Raw genomic sequence first — 27145 nt, 5'->3', positions numbered from 1 at the left:
CACACCTTTACGAGATGGACACCCAAACCCACGAGCTGGTGTGCCCAGGAGCAGGTCAGTAGCAGAACGGAGCTATCTCAGGATGTCCAGCTCCAAGCGCCCTGACCTCCCTACCGACCACGATTCCCTCCGATACCTAACCACAGGGTGAGAAAAAAATAACACAGAATAACTTTATTTAGGCACAGTTAGCATAGACTCCTCTGGGAATAAGTTTCCTCTGTTGGATTCAGATCTGAGCTATTTTTAATAAAATGTATTAACTTGTAAGAAAGAACTGTAATTGGAAAACTCTTCTGTTACTTCGTATCTCAGTATTTCTTAGAAAGAAACTTTTAGCAAACTAAGGTGAAAATATTTTCACCTAATGTTTTTCCCGCAGCTATCAAGGTCAGCGTAGCATTTACTAACAGCTTGTTACCATTCAGGTCAAGAACTAGAATTAGTTATGTGGCTGCCGGAAAGACTGAGCGAGACAGAGCAGAGAAGGATTCAGTCCTGATATTGTTTACATCATCAATTATACATATTGATTGTATGGATTTTGGGAGCACGGAATCTGGCCCAAGACTTCCAAAAGGGACTTGAATTACACTCATAGCTTAATGACAGGTCACTTTGAAAGCTACACCCTTTTCATCAAGTGCATCTGCTCTAAAAGCTACGGAGAAGCGTGTGAGTGTCCTGAAACATGCAACTGATAAAAATAATCAAAGGAAGGTGTAGCAGAGCAGTTAAGTATCCTCCACTGAACCAAGAGGCACTCCCTACCTTAAAATTATTTAATTTCCTCTCAAACCAGTAATCTGACCCCTGCTTTGCTGTTGCTGCCCAGCTCTCCCAGTCTGCTGGGCTTGACAGCCCCAGTTATCAGGCTTCTCTGATCCCCAGGCAGAAGCGAGTCAACTTTTACATGTTTCAATTCAAAAGTAAGTCCCCTTGGAGTGGGCGGTGCATTGAACTGGCTAATGGAGATATGCGTAGGAACATCATGACTCGGAGCAGCACACGGATAGCAGCAGGGAGGAAGGATGGACCCGCGCAGCACTAATCCTGAGTTTGGCAGCTCCGCACTAAAACAAAACCCCACGGGGAATGAGTCCCACTACAGGCAATCACCTCCAAGACAACAGCACAACTCAGGCTCGTACATTTTTAGCAGTAGCTTCCCCCCAATCACAACTACGTTCACTGTACAAGCAGGGAAACTGAGGCAGGGGGGCAGCAGGTGACCAGCAGGGAGGGCTGACAGCCAGTGACCCGGCCCAGGCACCGCTCCCTGCCTTCCGGGTTCTCACGCTGGGATTGGGATTGTATTTTTTTTTTGCATCTTAGATGAATGCCCTGTTCTCTGGTTCCCGCTCCAATTCTCTCTCCGATTCTTCAGAGAAACATCTTGAAAAATCTTGAAGACCATTTTCTCATTCTTAGCAGGAGCCCTTCAGAAGCATTGACGGATGGGTTAAAAAAGGGGTAAAGGGACTACTAGCTTTCACTTTCATCTTAAGAAAAAACCCCAACACGTGATCCCGCTATGCCCTTCTATGAAAGCGCAGACCAAAACTCTTGTGAATATTTACGTATCTCTTGCACTTTATGCACTGGAAGTAGCTTTGACGAAGCCAGCCAACAGGGCTTAAGGTTACTTCATAAAAGCTCAAGAAGTTGGGTAGCAACTGCTCCTCTGAAGTCAAGTCTCTAGGCTTACACTTCTATGACATTAATTGAATTTTTAAACTTTCAGAGAGAACTTTTAAAATATTTTCTTCTGCCATGCTACCTTGGGGACGTATAATTGCATTTTAACAACTGCCAATTCAAATATGATTTTTAACCTTCCCCTTTTTATGTGTTGAAGTATGTATAAGTCATTTCAACTTCATTTTTACTATAAAAATATTATCTACCACAAATGAGAAATTAATTTATCTATAGCTGCCAGAAAAAAAAAAATAATATAAGAGCTGCAGTCAAGGAGCTACATTCCTGCTCTTCACGGAGTACAAGAGCTCCCGTTCAGAAGAAGAAATGAAAAGCTGTTATAAGACTATTGTAGATACAGGGAAACCTGATCTAAAACTCCGACTCATGTAATTACAAACCATTAAAACCTGATGTGCACAGTTTTCTAAAGGCTGGATATACAAATGGCAATTAAAAATATCGAAACCGTTATAAGCACAATGAGATACTCTGAGGTGTGCGTTACGAGAGATAATGCCATGCTTTGGGTCATTGAATGCACTTAGCTTTACAATGCATCTGCAGGGTGACACAGCTTGTCCTGTTTTCATGTCTAATTATTGGGAAGGATGACGATGATGGAGCACTGAGAATAAAATAGAGAAGCCTCCTCAAACAGACCGCTCCAGTACTGTCCTTTTTCCAGCAAGGTATTTTGCACAAAAGCAAGGATTTAATTGGAAGAGCAACAAAGCTTAAACAATATCACTTTCCTCCTCTGGGATTACAGGCTGCTTCACGGCGTTCGTGATAAAGAAGGTTAAACTATGGCAATGGATTACGTTGCACTGTTTCTGTTAGAGGAACAAACAATAATCAGAGCAATGGCAGGGCGGCAGGCTCTTAAAAATACACCCATCTAGAGCTGCCAAGGGGAAGAATACCATTATTATTCCACATGTGTTGTAGTATCAACGAAAGTCTGTCTATACACAGAATTCCCAGCCCTTCAACCACACACGCACGCATAAAGCAGCACAACGCCAAATTTTAAAGGCTTGACTTGGCACAGTTACTATTGTACAGCACAGGAAAGAAGCTATACCAGGATAAAGTACCTTTCTACCGTTAGAATGATGGCCGTAATTGGTATTTACCGGTTTATTTGGATTTGTTACAAAAGAAAACCCGAAGTCATGACCCACCTGGTGCGTACGCAGGGTATAAAACTGAGCGTGGGCCAGGCCTCGCAGCCACCAAATAATAAACAGTAAACGGATTGATGTAGTGAAAAGCTACAAGGGATTGCAAGTACCCTGCGGGCAAGGACAGAATTCAAAGTCATCTCGACAATGGGAGAAATAGCCTGAGAAAAAACAAAGGGTCCGATTCAACCGGGAGCATGTGCAAAGAGTGCCACGCTTCGGCCAGAGCCGCGGGCTGCGCGAACGCGTGACCTGCTCAGCACGGCCAGAGAGCGCCCGGGGAAAGCCGCCGGCAAAGGGGCTCCTCCCGACCGGGAGCCGAACGTGGGCAACACCGTCACGCTTCTGTGAGAAAGGCAAAATAACGCCAGCATGGGTGGCCGGACACCTGGATCCTGCCATGTCCCTCAGCCTCAGGAGGGCCCCAGCTGACCCGCTGCCACCGGTTTCGAACACAGCACTTCAAAGAAAAGATGAAAGAGTCAATGGGGTCTAGAAACACGAAAAAAAGCCTGGAGCGGGGGCGCAGTGATTGCCTACCACCTTTTTGAAATCTTTGAGAACCAGCCCCTGTCAGTCACGATCACCCAGTGAACTATTCACCTACGCCTTACAGAATTCGTGTATTTAAAAAAATTATTTTCAGTGGCTTACTCCAGATGAATAAAAGGAAAGACTAACTTCGGCAGGATGGCTTTCTAAACACAACAATCTCACAATGTCAAAATACACTTAACTGGTAAACATCTGACTCCATCTAGCCATTACTTTATCGGGAGCATTCTTCTCCAGACAAATCCCAGACATTGCGTCTATTTGCATTAAAAGCTGCTCTGTGCTAATTTTAAAGATTTGTGCACCAGCTCTCTAAGCACATAATGGCAGCTTTACTGTGTTATAAAAACAGTTAAGCATGGAGAATTAATGGAAAGACGTCCTTTCTAATGTAATTAGTTCAAATTACTAAATCTGAGCAGAACCGAAATCACTCACTTTACTTTGAAAAGAAAGTTTCAATTAAAAAGAATAAAAAGGAACTCCATGTAAATATTTACACCATAGCTTAATTTAATCTTAACAAAAACAATACCAAATAAATCATTGAAAGGAAACCGGGTTTCATGTTGTACTGTCTTCTTAAGACTGATGGCTCATGTTCAGAAACAATATTACTTAAGAAAAAAAATAAAAATCACCGACACTTCCTTTTTTGTCAACAGAAACATTTCTGTTCTCAAAATTAAAACCTCAGGTTTTGAAAACACTGTCTTCAAGAGGGTAAATCAAGGGATGGACTTCACTAACAAAAGAAACGCACCTGATGGTAAGAAATGGGAACGGGCTTCCGAAAAACGATCCACTCCACGATCTCGCTACACGGAGGAGTAGTCAGAGAACCTGCGTAGCGGTAGTAACTCCCCAGCGATGTCGGCAGAAGGTCCCTCAGCACAAAGGGATCCAGAAAGGTCTCCTTCTCTGCGGGGAAGATTGACAAGCAGAATTACACGTTTTTTTACGTGTCTTTAAAACAGACATCACATTGATAGGCAGCCTAACAAGGTGTAATGGCAACAACATATTTTATCATATATATATATATAAAATGAAAGATGAAAACACCCTATGAGGAAGGCTCTGTAAGAGTTGATGCGGTGATTATTAAAAGAGCAACCAAAATGCTAGTCAAACCTATACCGGAGACGCACACTCCCATTTAGAAGGCGTGCAGGTGTGAAATGCCCTCGTTATCCCACTGGTGTATGTTAGTGTAGAAACACCACCACCTTCAGTGGTTTCAGCGCACAGCAAATGGCTCTTCAGCTTGACGGCAGCGAGGGTTCGCCAAGACCCAGCGGGGACACAGCCGGGCCCCAGTGGTCCCGCTCGCTGCTGCCCGACCAAAGGGCATCGGGTAGCGTATCCATCCCATCCCCCCCAGCGGGAAAAAGGGATGCAGGAGGGGGGGCAACCCCTCCGTGGGTAGCCGAGATGGAGGAGGCAGAGCCATGCTGCTCATCCAAACTTCTCTGGGAGCCGCCGGGGGACGAGCTGAGGAGCGGGGCTGCCCGCTGGGGGTAGCCTGCCACCACCAACGTGGTGCTCAAAGCGGTGTCCAGCCAGTGCTCGTTTGGGACTGCCTGCTCCCGGCCACACCGGCATCGCCGGGGCGCCGCTGGGTGCAGTCAGCGCAGCCCCAGCGGTGTGTTCCAGAGGTAAAACCTCCGCCTCTTCTCCCTTGTCCAAGAAACGCCTTCCCGCGGCCCAACGGCTGGGCACAAACTCTGTCCTCTGAGAAGCTCCTTGGACAGCCTGAAATGCAAACCTCAGCACCGAAAGCATTTAGCTTCAAGTAACAGGGACAAGCTGGTCATATTTAACACCGTGAAGAAAAATAAATAAATGAAAGGAGGGAACAGCTGCAGGCAAGACAGTTTCCCTGCCATCCCCGAGCATTTATCCTCTGCAATTTATGTTGACTCTCAGGCCGAAGCTCCCTCTCAGCCTCTGCAAAGGTGTTCACTGCCTCGGGGCACGCTGACACGCGAGGCTCTCCCATGCATCTCTATTCCTCACTTCCTATATTCTTCGTGCCTCAAACAAGCGTCCGCGTTCGGGTAGCAGGAACTCTTCCCTCTGTGTCTCACCAGAGCCGCTAAGCGCAAGCCCGCTCCCCTGCAGCAGAGCCGAGAAGCAGGTAGGCTGGTGATTGACACACGCGTCTTCCAAAGTCAGAAGGAAAAGCAAAAGGATGAAGTCTGCAGAATTCACTTCCACAGCATCCCACAGTTTTCTAGAAGTCTTGATCAAATCAAGAGTTGCCTATACCTCTGAGCGGCGGTCTGAGAATCAGGGGGATTTTGTTCCTCCACCGCTGCTGCAAGGTGCAAATACATGATGTACTTCAGACATCTTCTATCCTTCTGCACAGTATCAACAGGTGTGCGATGTTTTCATAGCCGTTAACGTTCCAAAATATTAACAATTCTATTAAAGTCAAAGTATACATTGTAACAGAATACTGCAATCTCTTCGTTAACGATTTATTTCCTTCTCATCCAGGCAGATAGCAACCGGTTCTGCATCTCCAAAAAGGAAACAAACAAGTAGCAAAACACATTTTTTTCTCTTCATAGCATACTTCTGGGAAAAAGTGTGCTTATGTGGTAAATAGTAAAATATATATGATTGGCCAAAGGTCAAAGAGATTCTAATCAAGAAGTCATAATCACTGCAAAAGGTCGTATTTAATTTGATTGGCTTATTTTTATGCAGGAAAAATTGGGTTAGAAAAACTGCAAACTCAGTCACAGGATTTGGTTTCCAAATGCAGCACACGTGCATCTTCACAGCGAAATGACATGGGGTTTCTAGTTAAGAAACTGTCTCTCTCTATATGGAACCTGAGCACACAGCGGACCGCTATGAAAGAGTATTTGAACATGCAAACCATCCTCTTCGCGTTAAGAGCTGATGACTACGCATCAAATAGATGGGAGGCAGAGGCACATTTTGAAAAGAGCTTTCCTCTTGTATTTAAGAAAAAATGTTTCAGTTAAAATTAACAATTTAACTATTTTTAACTTTTATAAACTTTTCTTTAGAATGATGGAATTACTTACGATGCCGGACAAACATTCTGTGAGAAACCGGGAATACGGAATATCCCTTTATCAAAGCATGGCAGGAGAACGAAGCTCATTTTACACTTTCAAGGATTTTTTGTGCCATATGCTGACAATATTATATTTTAATAATTAATTGTTCATCAAAGGAAAAGATGAAGAACAGGGATGCTAAATTCAAAGTTATTCAAATTGCAAAAATGAATAATGCATGACTTTTATATTAAATACACACTGTATTAAGTAGTCTACATTTCATCCAACTCTGTCTTTCATTTTTAAACATTTTGAACTACAATATGAATAATCAACCAAGGGAAGCTTATTTAGACAGAGAAATACCTTATTTGAATGCAAACTGGAAGTATCCGACTATGATTGAATTTTGGTTATCAATTAGGGAGGGTTTTTTCCTAAGCACTTGGAGTCATAGTCAGCCGCGGAAAAGAATAGTTCTTGAGGAAAACGTAGCTTTGCTAATACACAGTCTAAGTAGGGCAGGGTGTACTCGATCTAATTTTTCATGGCTACAAGCAAGGCTGTAAGTTTTCAGTAATGAATTCCAAAGATTAAAATTAAAAAACACATGTAATTGGATTAAAATGACTACTAAAATAGATGATAATCAATTGATTATGCTTTAATAACCTAACACTTTTGAAAAGAGATAATTCATTTGTATCACTTTTATCTAGATGCATGGGGCAGAGTTTTAGAAACCAGAGTCACAAACTGATCTTCGCGTGAAGCTTAAAGAAAACGGGACTTAGAAATTCAGGAGTCTGCCTCCCATATCCTTCAAGAGCGTATAGAAAGAGTAAATGCCATGAAGTTATGTTCCTAAGAACTTGAGACATTTTTGAAAATGGGATTTTGAAGTCACGTCACTTAAAATTTCAACCTTAAATCGGTTATTGTTGGTGGTAAAACTGTACGGAGAATAATTTGCAAGCTAAGCCACAGAGTTCACTGTGAGATATTTTAGACACATATACATACACACATGTGTATGTATATGTGTGTATATATACAATTCCTACTAAATGGGCAACAGCAAGGTTGGAAATAATATCAAACCTTTCTTCACCGTCTTTTATGACCAGCTCCTCTTTCCCATTTTCAGTGCCTGTGCAGGAGTTGTGCCCAGGAGGCTGGGACAGACTGAGCAGGGGGAGCAGTTTCTAGGAGGGAGAAAGCGGACGAGGATGGGAACTACTTGATCTGCAAGGCAGCGTTTGCTGACAGGCACTAGGAAAGAATCGGTGCTAGCAATCAGCGCTGCAAAACCGGTCCATGAGCCACCTACTCGTTCTTACGCATAAACCGGAGCCACCGAAGCGGTCTCTGCTGCTGCTCCTCGTCCCGCTCCCATCTCAGCACCCGAACGCAGACGGGCACCCAAGCAGAAGAAGAAACAACCCGGAAATCGGGAGCCCCCGAGATGGTGACCCTAAGGACAGGCCCTCCAACTAGAGAGCGTTCCTCTGGGAAAGCAGCAGTGAACGTGCTGCTGCGGCCGCCGCTCCCAGGCAATGCGGGAAAGAGCAGCGCCCAAAACATCCACCGAGATGCCCCGCTAACGCAGCACAGCCCATTTTATCAACAGTTAACAAACAGCGATTCTTTGTTTACAGCACCAAGGCCCACAAACAAGTGTTCTCTGTAATATTTCCAAAGGAAAAATTAGCAAGTACCACAGATTCACTGTTGACAATTAAGACAATGAATGTGACATTTAAACTACTGAGTGTTCCACAGCATAAAAGGACAATATTGTATTTAAACTCTTACATTCACACACAAAAAAAAAGAATTAACAGAGCCAGCTGGTAATACATTTGACCTTCTGATACAGTATTCGTGTCTACCTCCCATAACAGCAATGTGAAAAGTAACGCCCAGCGCATTCTCTGCTCGGGCTGGAAATCCTCCCCCCCATTTTGCATGGGACCAAGGGCCATTTTTTTGTACAACCCAACCCAAAGGCAGAGCAACTGCAGGCACGCTTGAAAAAGCTGACCTATTTACACTCTGTATTTCTCAAGGCATCACCAGGAGATGTGAACTAATACTGAATCGTGCACAATAGTTTTTCAAGCAGAGGAAAAAGTCAGATCTTAAACCAGATACCAGTAATGGGTCTCCATCAAGTACTGCGGTTTCCACAAGCTGATGGCAACAAATACTATATTGCAAGAGCCATCAGTTGAATGTTTTGAGTTCAAAGACTGACTTGCTAAAAATATATTCTGTAAAATGCTGGATAAAGATAGACCTGAATTTTAACCAAATCACTTTAGAGTAAAAGGCTTCTTGAGATACGCAGGTAAACAGCACACAACTATCTGTGATCAAAACCCTTTTTAAATCTAACAGGAACTTGGATTGGAGATCACAAGAAAATAACTATATGCCAAGTCCATTTATATCTCATGGAATGCTTTGAGACTTTCATCACGCTTTTCTGTAAGAAAACAGGAACTTGGCTGCATTGAAAACAATATCTTAAAATGAGCTTATTTCCAAAATTAACGTATGTGCAATGCCTGATAGGTGGAAACGTTACCCAGCTACACTTTGAATAACTGAAATCTGCAATACCAATATGAAGAGCTTTGAAAGTCTCCCAAATTTGTTAAACAATGTTACTGCCAATTTCATTTTCACAATGAGCCAAATCATTCTAAAGCTTCTTCTGCATTCAAACATTTAAAAAGCAAACACACAAAAATAATCAAAAGGACACCATGCCGCACACCCGCTGAGCCAGAACTCCCCAGATACAGCACGCTGCACACCAGAGCCAGGGACCGGACCCACGGTGGGGATTTTAAAGATGACGCTACAAACATTAGAAGTTACTTTAACTGAAAAGAGCAGCCGATGAGTACTCGCTGTGTAAATCCAGCGTGAAGAGCAGTTCCTGACAGTCCTCTGTACTCGGGGTAATTCTTTTCATTTATTGCGCAATTATTTTTCTCACTTTTATTTAGTTTTTTAAAAACCAGCGCTTCTGCTGAACAATGTGAGGAACCTTAAGGACACAGAAAGCACAGCATGGCAGGGAGGAAGGGAATGAGATAATAAAGTCCTGCAGACTAATTTAATCTGAGCCAACCAGTGAGTGGCACAAAAAACAGGAGGAAAGAAAAAAAGGCAAGTCTCGTGACAAAAAAAAAAGAAATGGAACATTTCCATGCCAGGTGTCAGTCTCAGGCTTCATTTTTCTCACTCCCTTTCTTAAAGCAGTTTAGGCTGAAAAGGTTTAGCTGGGGAGAAGAGGTCTTAACTCTTAAAGAAGTGAAAAATAATTCTGACCCTCTAATGCTGAAACAGCGCTGCTGCGGGGCTCGGCAGAGCGGCCGTTGCCATTCGAGCCTGGGGTGAGGCTTCTCCGGGTTTCGCAAAACCTGCCTGGAGGCAGAGGTACCCGCGGAGACCAGGCTGGAGGGATACAGAAACTAACACGTACGGAATGGGCACCAGCGACAGGAGGGAAAAGAAACTGTGACGGGGGAGCTTAGAGGGGCAGAGGATCCCTGGAGCAACGGGGCCCTGGCGGAGGTAGGGTGAAGGGAGGCAGAAGTGGCCAGAGGAGCCTGGGCTGTTCGCACCTGCTCCAGTGGAGCCGGAACAAAACCGCACGGTCTCAATCTTCACCACCCCTCTCTTCTCAGCAAAGGTCCTCAAAACCCACCAGCAAAGCACCCATCGCCCTGCAGATGCTTTGTTCCCATTCACCATCAACCTTAATTCTTAACTTCTGAGGTCTTATCCCCGCAATCTTCTTTTTGTTAGTTTGAGTTTGTTTTTTCTGTGCAATATATTACTTCTATGTCCGCTTGCCGGTCTTTACTCAGCCGTGACCAGCACCGCTTTCCGCAGAGCAGACGGGTGAAGGACCAGAGATTTCCAACACTTCCATCATTTATTCTTTTAAACGATACAGACCCCTGCAGCTCTGCACACAGCTGCCCTATATAAAGGTGTGAACTTATCACCTCTGCTCTCATCTTCATTCCCCACTTCCCTCCTCCTGCCCTTTGCTCCACAGCAATCGCGTCCTGGCCCCTTTCGCACCGCTACTCTGACTGCGAACACAAGAACAGATCAGAAAACAAAAGAACAGATCCAGATCGTCCCCGAGGAAAAAGAAACGCTCCTCCACGTTTCCTGCTCAGTTTAACACATCGCGCTGCTCTCCCTTTGATGGCCTTCCTTGTTCCAAATTGGGCTACTGCTTTCTTCAAAGTTGTACTGTAAAAGACAGGGTCCCGCGGTAGCAGATCTCAGCCTCACCCTTCTCCCCCGCCTTTCTTCTCTCCAACCCCTGGATATTTGGTGCAGAGAGCACACAGCTTGTCAGGTGCTGTTACGGTTAAAGGTAAAAACAAAAGAAAAAACCTGTCATGCTGCTAATGGTGTTTTCTTGTTATTATGCCTTCTGGTGTGACAGATCCACAGGGTAACTAACACTGTCTGCATTGCTTCCTTTTTAGTGCTGATTTATTTTAACAGGTTATTCACTGCCTTTTTGCCTAGGACAACTGGAGAGACGTGCAACATATTTATTGTCTATCCTTTTTCATTATTAAAGCAATTGTGTTTCTGCTGCATTTTGCTACGGTCTCCCCAGCAGCCCCTGAAACTTCGGTGGTCACCACCGACCTCCCTGAACACCTCTCGCCCACCTCCAGGGAGACCCAAGATCAGACTCCGCTCCACGCTGAGCTTAAGCTATGGCATTTTAATAATACAAAGGCAGAAGGAAAAAAGAAAGATTTTTTTTTCCAAACTCCCTTTTAAATAAACAAAGGTTCCTCTCTTCCCCTCACCCCACCCCACGTTCCCAAACAAGCAACAGATGCCATCGATTCACTTTGTACCTCAGCTTTTGATCTGGCTGCACTTTGATTTTCAGCGCTCACTTTTGACAAGGAAGGGAATAAGAGTCCCATTTTTGTGACATTAATAGAGGCTTTTCTGCTGTGGTAATTTATTAGTGCTCTGCTAATAATTTTCTGCTGATCCGTGTAGATTCTGGGTGACAGACACGGAGAACAGGACAGAGTGACAAAACACGGTTTCCATCACCCGGCGAGATTTTTCCAGGGGCCCGGGGTAGTGTGGGGGGATGCTCCCTCTGACCCCCGTCTGCCTGCAGGGTACACCAGGGCCGCGCAGAGCATCCGTGCCCAGGCTGGGAGAGGGCAACCACCGCCCAGCCCCCAGCCCGGCCCTCAGGACTGACACGGAAGAAGACGACTCATTGTAAAGCCTTTCAGGCAGCTGGTAAGAACAAGGAAAAGGCATCTCTAAGAGCCTTACATACAAAACGGTACTAAAAAGGGCAAGTCAAAGACAGCAGAGGTGGGAAAAGCCATGTTTGTGCAGCAGCTCCATCCCGCTAGGTGCTCCTCTGGGATCTTGCTGCAGCATGTGGCAGCCAAAGGCGTTAGTAGCCATTTTGATGCAAATCAACTGTGTAAGACATAACCTGGTATTTCACCTTCCCCTATTCCCACAAGGGCACAATCGCTCTCTCTGAGGCCTCAGGAGCTGCCGCAGCCCTCGCACAAGAGCCGCTCCGTCCTGCCCCGTGCTCCGCAGCATCACGAGGAAGGACGGGCAGCAGAGGGGGGCGCAGGGCAGGACACCCAGCCGGGCACATCGGCAGCAAAGCAGAGGCAGAAAAGTCCGATTTGCAGCACCACGACCGGGCCACATGTGGTGCACGCGCAGCCAGGCACTACTGGCTTTATTACTTTACCTAATGCTCCAACTTCATCTAAGGACGAGCATCATCCCAGCAGCACCAGCGTCGCTGGTGACTTTTCCCATCAGCTTTGGTGATGAGAAGAGCGTTCGCGGAGGAGCTAAAAAAGACCCTCAGCGGTCAGAACAGAAAGACACCGGCAAGTCGGCCCCCGAAGATGCGTATCACGCCTGCCCGTGCTCCATCCCTTCTGCAGAGCGGGCTGCAGGCCGCCAGCTGTCAGTCCCTGGCGGGCGCCGCGGCAGACGCACGCTCGCGGCAGGGAAAGCAGGAGCGAGAATAGCAGGCACCTCGCTGGCGGGAGGTGTGACAAATCCTTGGCAGAGCACAAAACCAAAGGCAATTTTAAAATCAGCAACAGGCATCTGACAGCTCTGAACAGAGCCTCCTTGGCGCTCCTGTGCCTTTACAATGCTCTGCGAGGGCGGATGCGGGAGCTGAGGAGCGTTGACGTGACGGGAACGTACTGTTCGTCGGGAAGATGCGGGGCAAAGCGAAAAGCATTATCATTGATCCAAACATTGTTAGGCTGTTTGGTACATCACTGGTTTTCCTTCCAGCTAAGAAACTTTATATGGTTGCTCATGTAAAATTAAGCTTAATGTGGCATTAAGATTCTACAAAATTATGCCTGGAGATGGGGAAAAAAGTGAACTCTGAGCAGCCACTAAGCCGGTATTGATTTTTATGCGTGCGTTTCTCCATCACTGTTACTAAGCCGGTGACACTGTGAAGGGCACGATTATTTATGTTCCATCAAATTAGTAAGTAATTCAAATCCCTGACGAAATCTCAAGCAAAAATTACTTTCACTTCCACAGAAAGTCCTTCTGACACTTAAATTGTTCACTTACCCCTGGAAGGGCACCGTAAGAATATGCAAACTTCCCAGAAAAAACCAAAAAGCTACGCGAGAAAAATAAGAAAACCAGCAGTACCATCCCTACACCTCACTGAGGGTCATTGGAGCTGTCACCGCCACAGGGACAGACCAGCACGGGTGCCCCGTACAGCGTGGTCCAGAGTGCAGTCCCATATAGACCAGGCCTTCTAGTACCAGCACAAAGCACGTGAAGAAACCGAGCGACTGTGAGGAAGGAGTGACTGTCCAGCGCAACTCGGGAAGGATGCTTGGCTGGTTGGAGGGAGAGGGAGATGAGGCAGATGGGAGGAGCAAAGCTGAGGGGCTGGTGACCCCTCCAGCCACCAGAGGATACACGAACGTGGTCTAATTTAAACGCAAGGCGGTTATCTCAACATTCATCTGTATTCCTGATTTCTACACTACAGGCATGTGCCTCTGTATTGCGGTGATCACCCGAAAACAACGGGGGCACGGAAATGTTATCAAATGCAAAGAAGCTTCAGGTTTCAATTTTGCCTTGCTCCAGCTCCTTTTGTCGGATCCCTGCTCGATCCAACCACTCTGTCCAAAAACCACAAGAGTTTTCCACTGTATTTCAGCCAAAAAGTCTGTGTTGCCTAAGGGTCCCTGGCGAAGGCAGCCAAATGGAAGGCAGGAAGAACCTTTTCAGATAAATTCACGAAAATGTGCTCACGCAAGATGTAAGTAAATTACCTCAAGAAAAGAAACGAGGGTGTCTGGAATAAAAGCTCACATCTTTACTATTATGCTATATAATGACATTAAAAGAGAGATAGGTACGAGAATTCTTCACTGAAGCGTTCCATCAATATTTAACTTGAAGAGAACAATTTCTTTGAACAACTACTTTGTAGGAGGAATTTCCCTTACTCTAGCCACCAAAAGAGCCTTAGCAAAGGCCTTTAATCAGGGCCTTTGAAACAGGAAGGAAAGCAAGATTTTCCTCTTTTTCTTCCTTAATGCTTTGAAAAGGAAACAAGCTATTGAAATATATCAAGCGATTTCCTTTACTTGAAACACGAGCAGCCTCCTGTGCATTGTGAGCAAAACAAAAATAAACGCCTTTTATCCACCCAGATTTTGCTGCGGGTAGGCAGCACCCAGGCGGACTAACCATTATGTGGCCAGGGAATCACAACCTCGGGACCGTGCCACATCCTACCCAAACAATTATTTTGGGGAACGGAATAATACTCTCAGGGGCCACTGGTGTGATTATCCACTAGTGGCTGTGTCGGCTGCAGCAGCGAGGAGCAAGGCAGGGAGCAGGAAAAACCCGACGAGGCGGCTGAAACACTGTCGCGCTCGCAGGGGGTAGAGAGCCTCGAAGCAGAGGCAGGTAGAAAACAGAGCTAAAGAGAGACCCTGGCCCAGGTACGTGGCAGCTTGACTTCAGTGTCGAATTACTCAGGCACCGAAAAATCCTTGCAGCCCGACTCGTCCTCGCTTTATTTTTGCTAGCGTGTCTTGTTACCCAGTGGGAGCTAGATAATAACATCTATTTCTGTGGAAAACAACACAGTTTTTCAGCTCAGTGTGTTGTTTTTGTTTCACAGCAGAACACTGCAATTTATAAACGGCAACACCTATGGAAAATTCTCTAAATGAAGGACTTACGGTACGTTATCATTTAACCCCTATTTTTCACTTTCATTGGATTTACTGGTGTTCCCAGTTGCAATGTTAAATGACTCCGAAAGTAGAGCAATTAATTCAAAATCCTATTTGTTTTAATCTAGCACTGTCAACTAGTTTTAGGTTTGCAGTCAAGAGAAAAAAAATGTTTGCTAAGCTCTACAGCACTAGCTAATGTCTAAAGACAATCCTCGGAAAAGGTGCAAAGATGTTTTATCACAGCACTATAGATGGGACGGAGATTTATTATAGTACCTAGCACCATTCCAGCAGATGCCTTTTGAATTACAATGAGATTATTAAAACTTTACAAATCATTATATTAAACCCTGACAAGAGTACTTCGGGAACCGGAGCATCTTGATGTCGTTGCTAATGATGCATTACCCGTGATAAGGTTTCAGGAAAATTCCTAAGTAAAAACTGGTTATAAAAGTATAAAATATATTAATATTTATTTCAGTACCTGCTATAAGTTCAAGGATAATAGGTTTATATGCATCAGAACAGCCGAATGATCGTATTTATGTCAGCATTAGAAAGATGTTCATCTGCTGCAAAGTTTAATTAATTTTCACAGATAGTTAATTTTCTGTTTCATTATCAGCTCCCTAAATTTGAAAGACAAATAATTTATAAACAAATAGAAACTTCAGAGACGAGTATTTTTAGAGCAAACAGAAGATAAATAGCAGGAGTGAAGCATCAACGCTGCCTTCGAAGTACTAATACGAGTGATATATTGTAGTAGGTTTTGATTGATAACTTACGCGTTCTGGAGCACTGACTGAAAAGAAACAAATTGTTTATTGTTAACCCCAACCCATTTTCAGGTAACAAATGACTGCGATCTTTACCAATCAAATAACGGCTGTGATGCCCTTAAGCATCAGTGAATGAGGAATGTGCAGGCTCACCGTGTCCTTTCAGGGGTGACCTGATCCCTTAAGGACAACATTCCTGCCCTTCTCCCCTTCCCGGCAAGAGGAAAGTTTAAGCAGCTACTTACCGTGATGTACGACGCCCTTCAACCCATGGATAATGGGATCCAGCGCTGGATTGTCCCTCTGACTGACCTACATGCAAAGGATACAGGATTGGTTACATCTATTCTGGCATCAGGCAGAACAGTCTCAGTTTAATCTTCTAAAGACAAAAAAAAAAAAAGATGTTATCTAACAAGCTGCTCAGTTCTCACATTTACAATGCCTCTTCACCAAATGCCAAAGATACATAGCGCAATAAAATAAAGTACGGAAGGTTAAATCAAATGAAAGCGTCCTCTGAATTCATTAAAACATTAGCCATACTATCAGCCCAGCAAAGCCTAAAAACAGAGAGCTGGTTTTTCTCCATCTACTTCTGCTTTCATAGAGGAAAACTCCTGCGATAAACAGAAGTTATCGCGGACCAGTTCGTCCCTTACTGATATGAGAATGAATCTGGTGCTGCCACTGCAGTCAGTGAAGCCGGACCCCTTTCAGCTGTAACGGAGTTGGGCCTTGGCATCTCTCTGCCATTCATATTTTTACATTTATTTAATTTAGTGTCACCTGGACCAGGGAGAGGGGAAAAAAGCTTTGTGAGAGGATCTAGAAGAAACCTCTGATTTTTGACAATGCAATCGCCTGCGCTGCCGGACCAAAACCTGGTGTCCTGCAGCATTTCTTCCATCACCAGCAATCGCCCGCGTCCTCCGCAACGGTGAGAACCAGCACCAGAGAGAGGAGGGGAAGGCAGCAGGAAGGATTAACCCTGTTTAGCACCACAACTTCCAAATTAAACCCACCATTTCAGTCACTTGTACCACAGCCAAGGAATTTACAACCAATAATGCAATTTATTTTTAACCTTTTGCCTCTTCAGAGGTATTGAAGGCATAACTCACAATTTCTCTGAACATGTTCCTTTATTTAAGGTACTTGCCAATTTACTTTTGGGAGATAAATACTGGCATGCACCTCACTCACGTGGCACAATTCCCTTTTTTGTTTTTGCCACCAGTCAGTATCAGAAGCCTGAGCAGTGTTGATCATTTTTGGATGGACTTCTCCCAGCGGGCAGACACACTGAATGCAAAAGCGCTCCTCTGTATTTTTCTGCCCGCCCAAGTTCTCGATGTCATGAGGAAAAACAGAGTTTAATCGCGTTATGGCCATGTACTAACAGATGAGGAAAGGAGTGGAGACGAAAGAAGAAATCCCCGAGAGAGGCCGTTGTGCCCAGCAGGGAACACGCTGTCACGTGGAGCACAGAACCGGCTTGGGGCGCGCTCTTAGGAAGAGGACATCATTGACCGCAGCACATCCAAAATATGTGTTATTGTAAAAAAATCACAGATTTTAATGGGCCGAGGAGAAAACTGGAATCCACTGCCCAAGGTTCACAAGCACGTCTCTTCTCATCCTTCCTCCCCATGACTAATTAGGAATCTCAGAAACCTCATTATCTCCTTAGCCAACTGCATTGAGAAAAAACACAACAAACTACCTTTCTTTTTTCTGTTTATTTGGCCTTTGAACTACTCTGCTGTGTTCAGGATACACTTTCATGCTCTTGTCTAGAGACAAAACGGTTTGTTTTGGCTTGGTGTTTTAAATGGAAATTGAAGATTCTTTTCTCATCACAGTACTCCAGAACTTGCAACAATCAGGTAGGGCGAGATATGCAATAAAATTGTGAAAGCGGCAACAGCAGCTTTGAAATATATACAGCTTAGATGTTGCTGGCAATAATATTATTAGCCCTGAGGGCTGTGAGCTCTTTGAAGCATGAACTTTTATATGCCCGAAGGGGTGCTCTGTACACTTTGGATTCGGTATAAATAATAATCACAGTACACCCAACCCAATGACCCACTTTGTAGGTTCTCTCTGGCTTCTGGCAAATCAACAGTAAACACTAAAAATGCCGAGCTGCTGCAAGACACGTTCCTGCACCTTTTCCATTTATTCAGGTTTCTCCAAGACATGGCTGCCACTAAACCAAACAACAAGAAAAAATCATTAAAAAAGCTACCAGCGATTTAGTAAAACTTGCACTGGACTTGAGAAATGTTTTATTTATTGCTGCCTAACCATAAGTTGTAAGGAGTTTTATTTTGTTTGCTTTGTTTTTATTTCTGGTGACAGCTGCAATCAGTTTGAAGAAAGCAAATAGACGGAAAGAATCCGAAAGGTTAAAACTTTGGGGATTTTCTGTCCAAGTAGATCAATTCTTAACCTCAGCCTTCGCAGCGCCCCTTTAATCTGCTGAGGTGGTACGCCTGTATAGATTCCGCTACGCAATCTTTTTGATAGCATATTCTGCAAATGTGCTGTGTTCTTCAATAGCATGAAATCAACAGTCACGTTAGTTCTTTGGGGGCTGGAAAGCAAATGCTCCATGCATCTGTAATCATGTTTCCTCCAAGGCTATGGGTAGCGGGATCTCACGTTTCTTTAAAAATCACATGTAAACAAGTACCACTTGCGGAGACATCAGTTCAGACCTGTATGGAACAGTCTTCTTTTCCTTCCAGATGCTTCTCTCCTTTTTTCCTTATACTCACAGACTGTTCTCCCACACCTCACTACAACTGTTTCACGATCTTGGCAAGACCATTAGAAAAGTGCCCAAAAGTTTTCTCATTTTGTGGAATGGTTCAGGCTTCAGAGCAAAACTTTTCTTACATCTTTTTTTCTTCAAGTTCTTAAAAAAACCCACCCCACCTTGAATTTCCTCTCTATATTTTTTGCGCTTCTCTGTAGCCTTTTTCTGCCTGTGTTCATAGAGAAAAGGAGGTTTCTGAAACCCAAAATGTCAAGTTCTATCCCCATTGCTGTACGTCTCTGGTTTAACTGGCCTGGAGCTATCATGCTGGTTGAGATCAGAGATTCGCCCATACAAGAATCCTGTCTCTGACAACAGCTGATACTTAAAAGAAAAGAAGGGCAAAAAAAGCAGAAGGAAGAAAGGACAAAAATCTCTAGAATAAGAAGTGTCCTTCTGACCTCCTTTATGATTCCATGTCATGAAGCTTGAGCTTATATCCTTCTACAAACTGTTTTTATCTGTCTCTGTTATATAATCTGTATTAGAGCAGCATATTTTTTATTATCTTATGACTGTATCCTGAAGGAAAACAGCAAAGAATTCTTCAGATTGACTTTACCTGCCACATTTCTCATGATGCGTTGGCTGCGGAGTTAGAGAAAGACCATACACCTGTACCCGGGTCTCAGCACTTAGGCTTCACCCAACACCCGCCTGCCAAAGCTGGGCAAAGCTTTTCCTGCCAGAGAAGAGGAATGAGTTTCCCCCTCCTCCTTCAAGAGGCTAACACACAAGAAACATCACGAATGAAAATTTCTCAAGCTCCAACACAAAGCTGCTATGCTGCTGGTCACGAGCGTGCTGCACAGCAAGTATTAATGGGACAGATGGAAAACCATCCTGAAATTGCCCTAAAATATCCACAGTACCACTATGACAAATGTTGTTTCCTGGACAAGATGCTTTTGCTCAAGACTGACTAACACTCTATGGGTCTGGAGTAAACAGGATAAATAATGCTTGCGTGCATCATTTATAATTGAAAAATGCCTGTAATCCTCTTCAGCAGAAATAAATAGGTAACTATCATGCTAAGCACAAGGCAAAAATAAACACGGAGATATCATTAAACGGTATCCTGTGCTGACAGAGCTCTCGCCATAGGGTAAATATGGGATGAACATGACATGAAGAAGTAAAATCTCTTTGTTTTATCGTACCCTTTGGGTGACTTCGATACCTGGTGCACATGCCATTCCGAGTAGAATGAACGGCTTGACGTTAACGCAATGAATAAAACAAGCATTTGCAATGTAGGAAAAGGTAATGCACAAGTGACCCCATTCTGCAGTCATAAACCAGAGATGTTCTTCAAGTGAAGTCACGGTGGAAATCATTACCCTAGACAGGGTGCACTTACTTACAGCTCCCGCATCCAGCGGGGGGACCGAGAAATGATTGATTCCTCAGTGAGCAACAAGGTTGATCAGTCACGAACTCTATTGACAACAGCATTAACACCTTTCAGCAGCACACCCTGTTGTCCCCTTGCTCGGAAGCGCTGTTCCTACAGCCTTACCCTCGGAGCTGCCAGGGTAGGAGGCAGGCCAGGGAGCTAAGCGCCTTCTCAGGATAACGTTATTAACACTGCAAAGAGGAACGTTCCAGCGAAGGAGCAGAGCAGGAGTGTGACGAGAGGGTAGACCCCACCACCAGCAGGCTGGCCACGCTAGCACGGGCACCGAGCCACAGCATGTAAAAATAGACTTGACTGGGCAAGGTACTACTCCACAGACAGCCCCTGTGTTACAGCAGTAAGAAGCTCAGCAACTCCTGGTGAGTTAAAAAAACCCCAACCAGTTCTCCTTCTCTATCATTCATTGTACATTAAGCAGCCAAAGCGCTCTGCTCGTCTGATTATTTTATAGGACAAAACCAGAACCTCCCGAAGTCTCTGATTTTACAAAAATCACCAGAGTTGGAAAGTGTTAACATTTATACCACGCGCTATATAATTTAAACCATATGCTAAAGTCATATAAGTAAACCATGACCCGTCTTTCTGCTGGAAACAGTTCTATAAAGCAGAAAAAAAGTCTCAGGCAAAAATTTTGAGCCTACCATGCTTATTTTGGGAACGGTAACAAATAAAACCAGAAAAAGAGGGGAAGTCCCAAATACATATTGAGGCAGTTATAGAGGCCACAGAGCAGCACCCCACCTTGCCTCCTGGACCCCTGCCCAAAGGGCCGGACTCCCCCCTTTCCCGTTGCTCTGGGCGGCTGCTCAATAATAATAAGGGTTATTATTATAATATATTATAATTATATTAATTATATATTATAATATATAACCCAAAGGCGGGTTATTCTCCCACCACCCAACAGAAGAAGGGCTGGGGGAAGCACCACGAAGCTCTCTAATGCTTGCTGGTACCGGTCACCTTGTGAAAAGTGGGGGAACATTAACAGCTTGAACAGCTCAGGAGTGAGGAGTACACTTTCCTTTTAAAAATAGGTATAGAAGAAAAGGGTGTGGGGTAAAAAGAACAGACGACCCACCTATTTAGAGTGATACAGAATACAAATTCCTCTCTCATTTCTGCCTTAAAAAAATCTGGCATTTAGACTTATTAAACTGTCATAAATTTGCAGCAACTGCTTTCAAGCTCATTAAATGGGCTCACAGACAGTATTGCAAAGCATCTCAAAACGACGGAGAATGCCACAGTCGGCTATATTGAAAGGTGAAATGACATGCATTTTGTGCAAGTCAGAGGAAAATGAATGGCAACAATTTCGTGATACAGTACCTGAGCCTTTCCCCTCCGAATAGTGATATAATTTACTTTTCTCTCCCACTGCAACATTTGGCCCTTGACTTGGAAACTAAATCTTCAATTTATCAAGCCTTACCCATCTGCTAAGTAAAATGGCCAAGACAATCTGCATGCCTTGAATTCGATATAGCCAGCTGCTCCCAGAGTGCTGTGGCATTAACATCCAGAGACCATCCTCTTGTGCCGTAAAGGACGGGGTCTGCCAAGGATGAATGACTACATACTTAACCGTGGCAGCTGAAGCCAGCGACAATGGTTGACACAGAGAGATGCCAATGTGTCAGATTCTACTTTCAATTACAACGGTGAAAGTCAGGGGTAATACTCCCCCAGCCACGCGCCTTCGGCTCCCTTGCAGCTTGCGGTTAAGATCTACAGCTCACCAGCCAAATACTGCAATCTCCAAACACTCTGTACAAACTAAGAAGAAAAAGAAAACTCTGCTAAATTAACTATGTTGCAGAGATTAAATTGTCCTGTAGGGTTTCAGGACGATCAACGTGGTTAAACAATTTATTCTCTTATCAGCTCAGTAGAGTTGGACAGATGCCAGTCCTCAATCCCTACGGGAAAGGACCTGATTTTCACTGTTTTAGAACAGAAAAATGAGAAGAATCCCGTTAATGTGAACATTATGCCACACAATATGCATTTTAACATCACAGCAGCGGCATTTCAAAGAATCCAAGATAATCGCAGTCAAAAGAAACATACTTTCCTCAGCAAAGGGAAAGTAGTTGGCATATTGCTTTGTGACTCTTCAAATTCATGGCTTTGGGGCCAAATTGTCTCAGAGTTAGCTAACAGCTTGGGTAGGTCCCACCCCTAACCCTTCTGAACGATGGTGCTTTAGCCCTGCATTGGTCTGCAGCACTGAGAAAGGATACACGTCCTGGCCTTGTGGCACGCACCCCTGGGCTCCGCACAAAGTCCATCGTCTCACCTCTCTCCCTTTTGAAGTCCGCACTGTAAAATCGGGTTGTGGATAAATATCTCATTTCTTAAACATTTATGAATAAAAGGAAGTGAAATATCGCAGCTGGATCGGCAATGTGGATGAACAGAAGATATGAAAAGTTTACTCGCGTTTTGCTTTGCAATAAAGTAGGAAATATTTATTTGGTCGTTTTCAGGAGAACTGATGGGTGAGAAAGGATACTGGTCAACACTACAGCACACCGAGCTATCTGCCAAGGCAAGAAAACGCCCACAGAGCTCCCAACGCAATGATAAGCTAGATTTGGTGCTCTAAGTTTTTCACCTTCACAGGCACTAAATGATCCAAGAATGATATATTCCTGCTCCTCCACAGATGATATTTTCTGCCATCTCCCCCATATATGCTATAATTGCACATCTCCCATACGAGCTGATGCAAAAGGACAAATCTGGCCCAGAGCCTGCAGCCTGACAGAGGTGAGCTGGGAGCTAGAAAGCATTTGCCGTGTAATGAATGGACTGCCCAAAGTAAGTATCCTGCAGAATGCATTTGTAAGGGAAAACAAGAAGTGGAAACAGCCCCCTTAATACTTCAAGTTTCCGCTCATGTGTAAAATCAGAGAGAATAACAGGTACCCAGGCAAGATGTGACACTGAACCTTACGCTGGCACACGCGCTATTTCACACAGATACTGCCATGACCTTTGGTTTTTTTAAAATGTGGATTAGAGCTGAGTTCGCCTTTGCCTACGGCAAATGGTTTCAGGTTCAGTGATTTGAAGGCAAATTCTGTTGAGTTAAATCTGGGTTTTGGCCTTTAGGTGTTAAACTTGCTATGGATGAAAATATACTGAAGGCAGAGAGATGCATATGGTGGTGGAGGGGATGTTCCTAGACGTCTCATTCACTATATTTTTTGAAAAGAGGGTAAAAAAAAGTTAATGAGTCTTCCAATGATTATTTTAAATGGAGTAATGGGTATGCATTGATCCTCCTAGCTAATTCCACTTTGAATAATACATCATTCTGACTGAAAGCTTGCTAGTCATGTATTAACTTCATATTTCATCACAGCTTTGGGAGGGTATCTACAGTGAGATATTACCTAGCAGTGCCAAAGAGGAAGCTGCCCTTTCCCCCCTTTTTTTAGTGAGGGTTTGTTTTTTTTTTTTTTAAGTCCAAAATGGTTTTAAAAGCCACTGAACCGACTTTGGGGTCAGGTGTTCTGGCTGCCCCTCGTCTTTGGTTGAGTGCAATGCATCTGCTTGCAACCACAGCTCCTCTCAGCCTTAGCTCGCCGCCGCCTTTGCTTCGTACCGGCTGCCTCTGCACCCAAATTAGTTACAGACATCCTGGGACAAACGAGGTTATAGATCAGCAGCTTCCACTTTTATTATGCCCAGTAGGGATGCTTGAAAATACAAGAAGCACCAAAGGTTGGCTGAAATATGGGCGCAACGGGGCAGCACAAGCTACCTCAGGAGATCATACAACAGAATTTGCATCAGCACGTCGCAAGCCAACATATAGGACACCATCCCAAAAAAAGGAAGAACATAAAACCCAAAGGTAGAGTTAAGTACTGCTTAATAACTCAGCTCAGAGCTCGTTGTGTTTGTGCACACCGAGTTTCTTTGTTAGCGGAAAGAAACATTGATCGTGTATTGTAGTCACGCTGGCGGCTGACGGCTCAGCTCACCGGGCTGAGGAAGACTTCGCAGCCTCCCCCCGCAGCATTACCTCCATTCACTAGCACAAGATTTGCAACCACCAGGATGGTAAGAAACAGCCAGCAATGTATTTTCCTTTCTTTTTGTAAGCCACTCATTTGCCCAAACTTTGACTCACTCCATTGATAAGGTAGGCATTAATTTCACCGAAGTATTCTTGCACTTCGAAAGTACGATGCAGCTAATTTACTCCAAGTGAATAGCACATTAAATTAACAAATTATTGAAAGATGTTAATACGCATATATCTGAGGAAAAACAAGAGATATCTGCAGCCCAAAAGCACAATCTGATTAGCAGCAGCAGAATATCTAAAATACAAAGCTCTGTAAAAGAAAAAAAAAAGTAATTGCAACACAGAGGAGAGACAGCTTCAGTGGCAGATTCTCAAAGCTGGAAAAGCTTGATTGATAGACTGTACCATCTGCAGCTGCGCAAAAAGAGGCTAGAGTAGCTGCAAGTTTATTTAAAGCAATTTTGGTGCACTGAGCCTACTTGTTCTCCTTTGAGAAAATAATATGATTTCTTCATAGAGCATGTAGTCTACTTATTTAAGCAGCAGTGTGCAAGATCTCTCAATCCTACCAGCAGTTCAGCTGGAAAAATGACACACCAGGGGGTAACATTTTATCAGGATGGAGGCTATTTTATAAAAACTGCCATCAGTTATAAACTGTTCTCACCATCTGAGTTTAAAAAAAAAAAAAAGAAAAAAAAAAAAGAGTTGGGTCTCTTAAAGTTTCCACAATCTGCCCAATTTAAGGGAGTTTTTAAGTAAAAATAACCACTTTGACCTAAGTAGGGAGGAAAATGAAATGGTGTAATGAAAAAATATAACGAGCACTACAGCCAGATCATCCCACAGCACCCACTCTTTGATATACGGCTTCACACATTTGGAGAGGCTAAACTCCAAACTGTGAATCCAGGAATGGAAGTTAGCTTTCATTTTCTTCTGGTCCTGGCTTGTATTTGGTACAAACACGTGCAACTGAGAAAAAAAAAAAATAATCTTCAGCCTTTTTTTTTAATTTCCCTTATTTTTGAAACTAAAACAATGAAATCTGGTGGCTAAACAAGAAAATAAAACGTGCTGGGCAAAACGCAAAGGGTAGAAGGGAACAGCTCAGATGGGCATCTTGAACCCCAGCATTGTGCAGGGGTTTGCAATTTAATTGCTCCAGCTAAGTTCGCCTAGGATGCAGCAGAGATTTCCAGCCTTCTTCCTCTTCTAGCCACCACAAAGGATTTTGGTGAGAGAGGTCACAACAATCACCCCTTTAAAACGAAGAAAAGGAATCGTCTCAGCTTCCCAACATCTTTCATTCATTCTACATGAAAAAAGTCCTCGTTTTTTTCTCTCCCAGCATCGCCCTCGGCTCACTTCCCCACAGCGGCAGCGGCTCCCTCCAGCCCGCCAGTAGGAGATGACTCAAGCCGGCTCAGATGAGTCACAAACACAAAGGATGCAGAAATGTCAATTAAGTTACACAGCCACTTCCCCAATGACAACCACACCTCAGTTCACAATTAAATTAGAAATCCAGTGAAAAGAAATTGTGCAGAATTTTTATCTCCTGCTTTGAAACATCAAACTCCAATGTAGTTTGCTTGCTGTTCCTTTTATCTCATTTTTAAGGAGGCTGTTATGAACCGATCTACTGAAACTGCTGCAGGAGTTTTTGGCTACTGCCAATTCCCCGTATCTAACGCAGCAGCCATGGGCTGGCAGGGCTCGCGGGCTTCCAGGCATCTTTGCAGTACAAGAACCCAGTGTTAGACCAGTGGGGTTCATTAATAGCTTTCTGGCACGAGGGGACAAGCAAGTGTCAACTATGGTACGTGTGTCTATTTGCAATTCTCTTTCAAGCAAGTTCTTCCATTTTTACTTATCTTTTGTAAACTTTCAGTGTCATTTAAGTTCTTGCAGATGTGTGCAGCTTTGCAAAACGCTATGAACTTGCACACTTCAGTGCTCGCGGTACCCAAGGCAGAAAGCACCAGCTAATCCTCAGAGTTTCCTCACTTCTGCCTCCGCTCTCATTTCTGAGTTGCCTCCCTCTTCCATCGCCCACCCGCCACATCCTCCTCGCTCTCTCTTCCCACCCAGTGAGCTGTTTCTGTCTCCTCCAACGCTACATCATCTTCTCTTCCCAAACCGTTCCACGTACCCCCTCTCCCTTCAAGCACCCTTGCATGGCTCTGCCACCTCCTCCTCTCCGCCGCCAAGGAGATCCCTGTGCCCTTCCACCCCCACCTTCCACGTCCTTCATGGAGACAGGGAAAAGAAGTAGCCTTGGCTACCGAGGCTGGTGAGTGGGCTTGTCCAGGGCAAGCTTGGACGCCAGCAGAAAGGGTGCAGTGCCCAGCGGCGGGACTGCCGAGGACTCCCTAGCTGGCGCGCATGAAGCGCAGGTGCGCCGAGACAGGTCCTCGAGCCGGGGTGGGCACCGAGAAGCAGGTGCGATGAGGCAGTCCTCATCTCAATGTCCTTCAAGCCACCCAATTAAGAGTGGCAGGATGAGGCCTGCAATGTTCTTCTCAGCTGCTTCGAAGCTGCTCAAGTTCCGGCAGCAACAAAAGTACAGCTCAACCCCCCCATTTCACCTGGTGTAACGCTACACACAACAGTGAGCATCATATGTCAAGCTGTTTATTTTTCACTTGGTTAGAATGACCCAACAACTCACTCAGTTCCTTACAAAAACATTTCAACGAGTGTCATGGCTTGTGTTTAGAGGAAACGGGGAAATTATTGTGCAGGAAAAAAAAGGCACTTAGAACACAAGTGCATTAAAAACCTGGGAAACATTCGGTTTGTGGCAGCAGTCTCTTCCTCTTGAAACACAAAGAAATAGAGAAAACTAACATGACACGTATGCTTGTTTCACGATGTTCTACATTTCAGCAGTAGCAAAGTGAATGCTATTCAATCACTGTGAGTAGGTGATAGTCTTAAAGCCACAGAACTCCTCGGGATGCTCTAGCCTTCGTGCCTCTGCTCCACGGGCTTCTTACAGCTTTCCGGTGCTCCTGTGGAGCGTGACCCATCTATGGAGGGGGTTTTTGAGCTCTGTCTCTGGTCAGGAAGCCCTCCTCCTGCACAGGATATAACTTCAAAATTGCCAGAATCTCAAAATCTCAGGGAAAGGTACAAGAGAAGAAATAAAATGCAACTGAATACTATCTAAAACAAAACTTAACACACGGTTAGAACAAAAGGTTCTCTTTGAACAAGTCTAGTCTGACCCAGAGCAGCGAAGACGCTTCCTGCAGGTGGGTGCACACAGGAAT

General features: G+C 44.4%; 1 protein-coding gene across 1 annotated transcript in view; it reads right to left on the bottom strand.

The window, feature by feature from the left end:
• Window positions 1-27145, bottom strand: part of PTPRG (protein tyrosine phosphatase receptor type G) — a gene marked incomplete at its 5' end in the record, with an annotated part of 415116 nt that overhangs the window by 97799 nt on the left and 290172 nt on the right. The window contains 2 exons of the mRNA XM_082487722.1: window positions 4207-4364; window positions 15818-15884. Of these exons, the coding sequence (XP_082343848.1) occupies window positions 4207-4364; window positions 15818-15884 (225 nt within the window). The remainder of the gene's footprint in view (window positions 1-4206; window positions 4365-15817; window positions 15885-27145) is intronic.

The sequence above is a fragment of the Vanellus vanellus genome (assembly GCF_965231255.1).
Source record: "Vanellus vanellus genome assembly, chromosome: 9".
NCBI classification, from domain to species: Eukaryota; Metazoa; Chordata; class Aves; order Charadriiformes; family Charadriidae; genus Vanellus; species Vanellus vanellus.
Note: the sequence above shows the minus strand (reverse complement) of the source record. Positions and strands in the feature narration are given on the sequence as shown.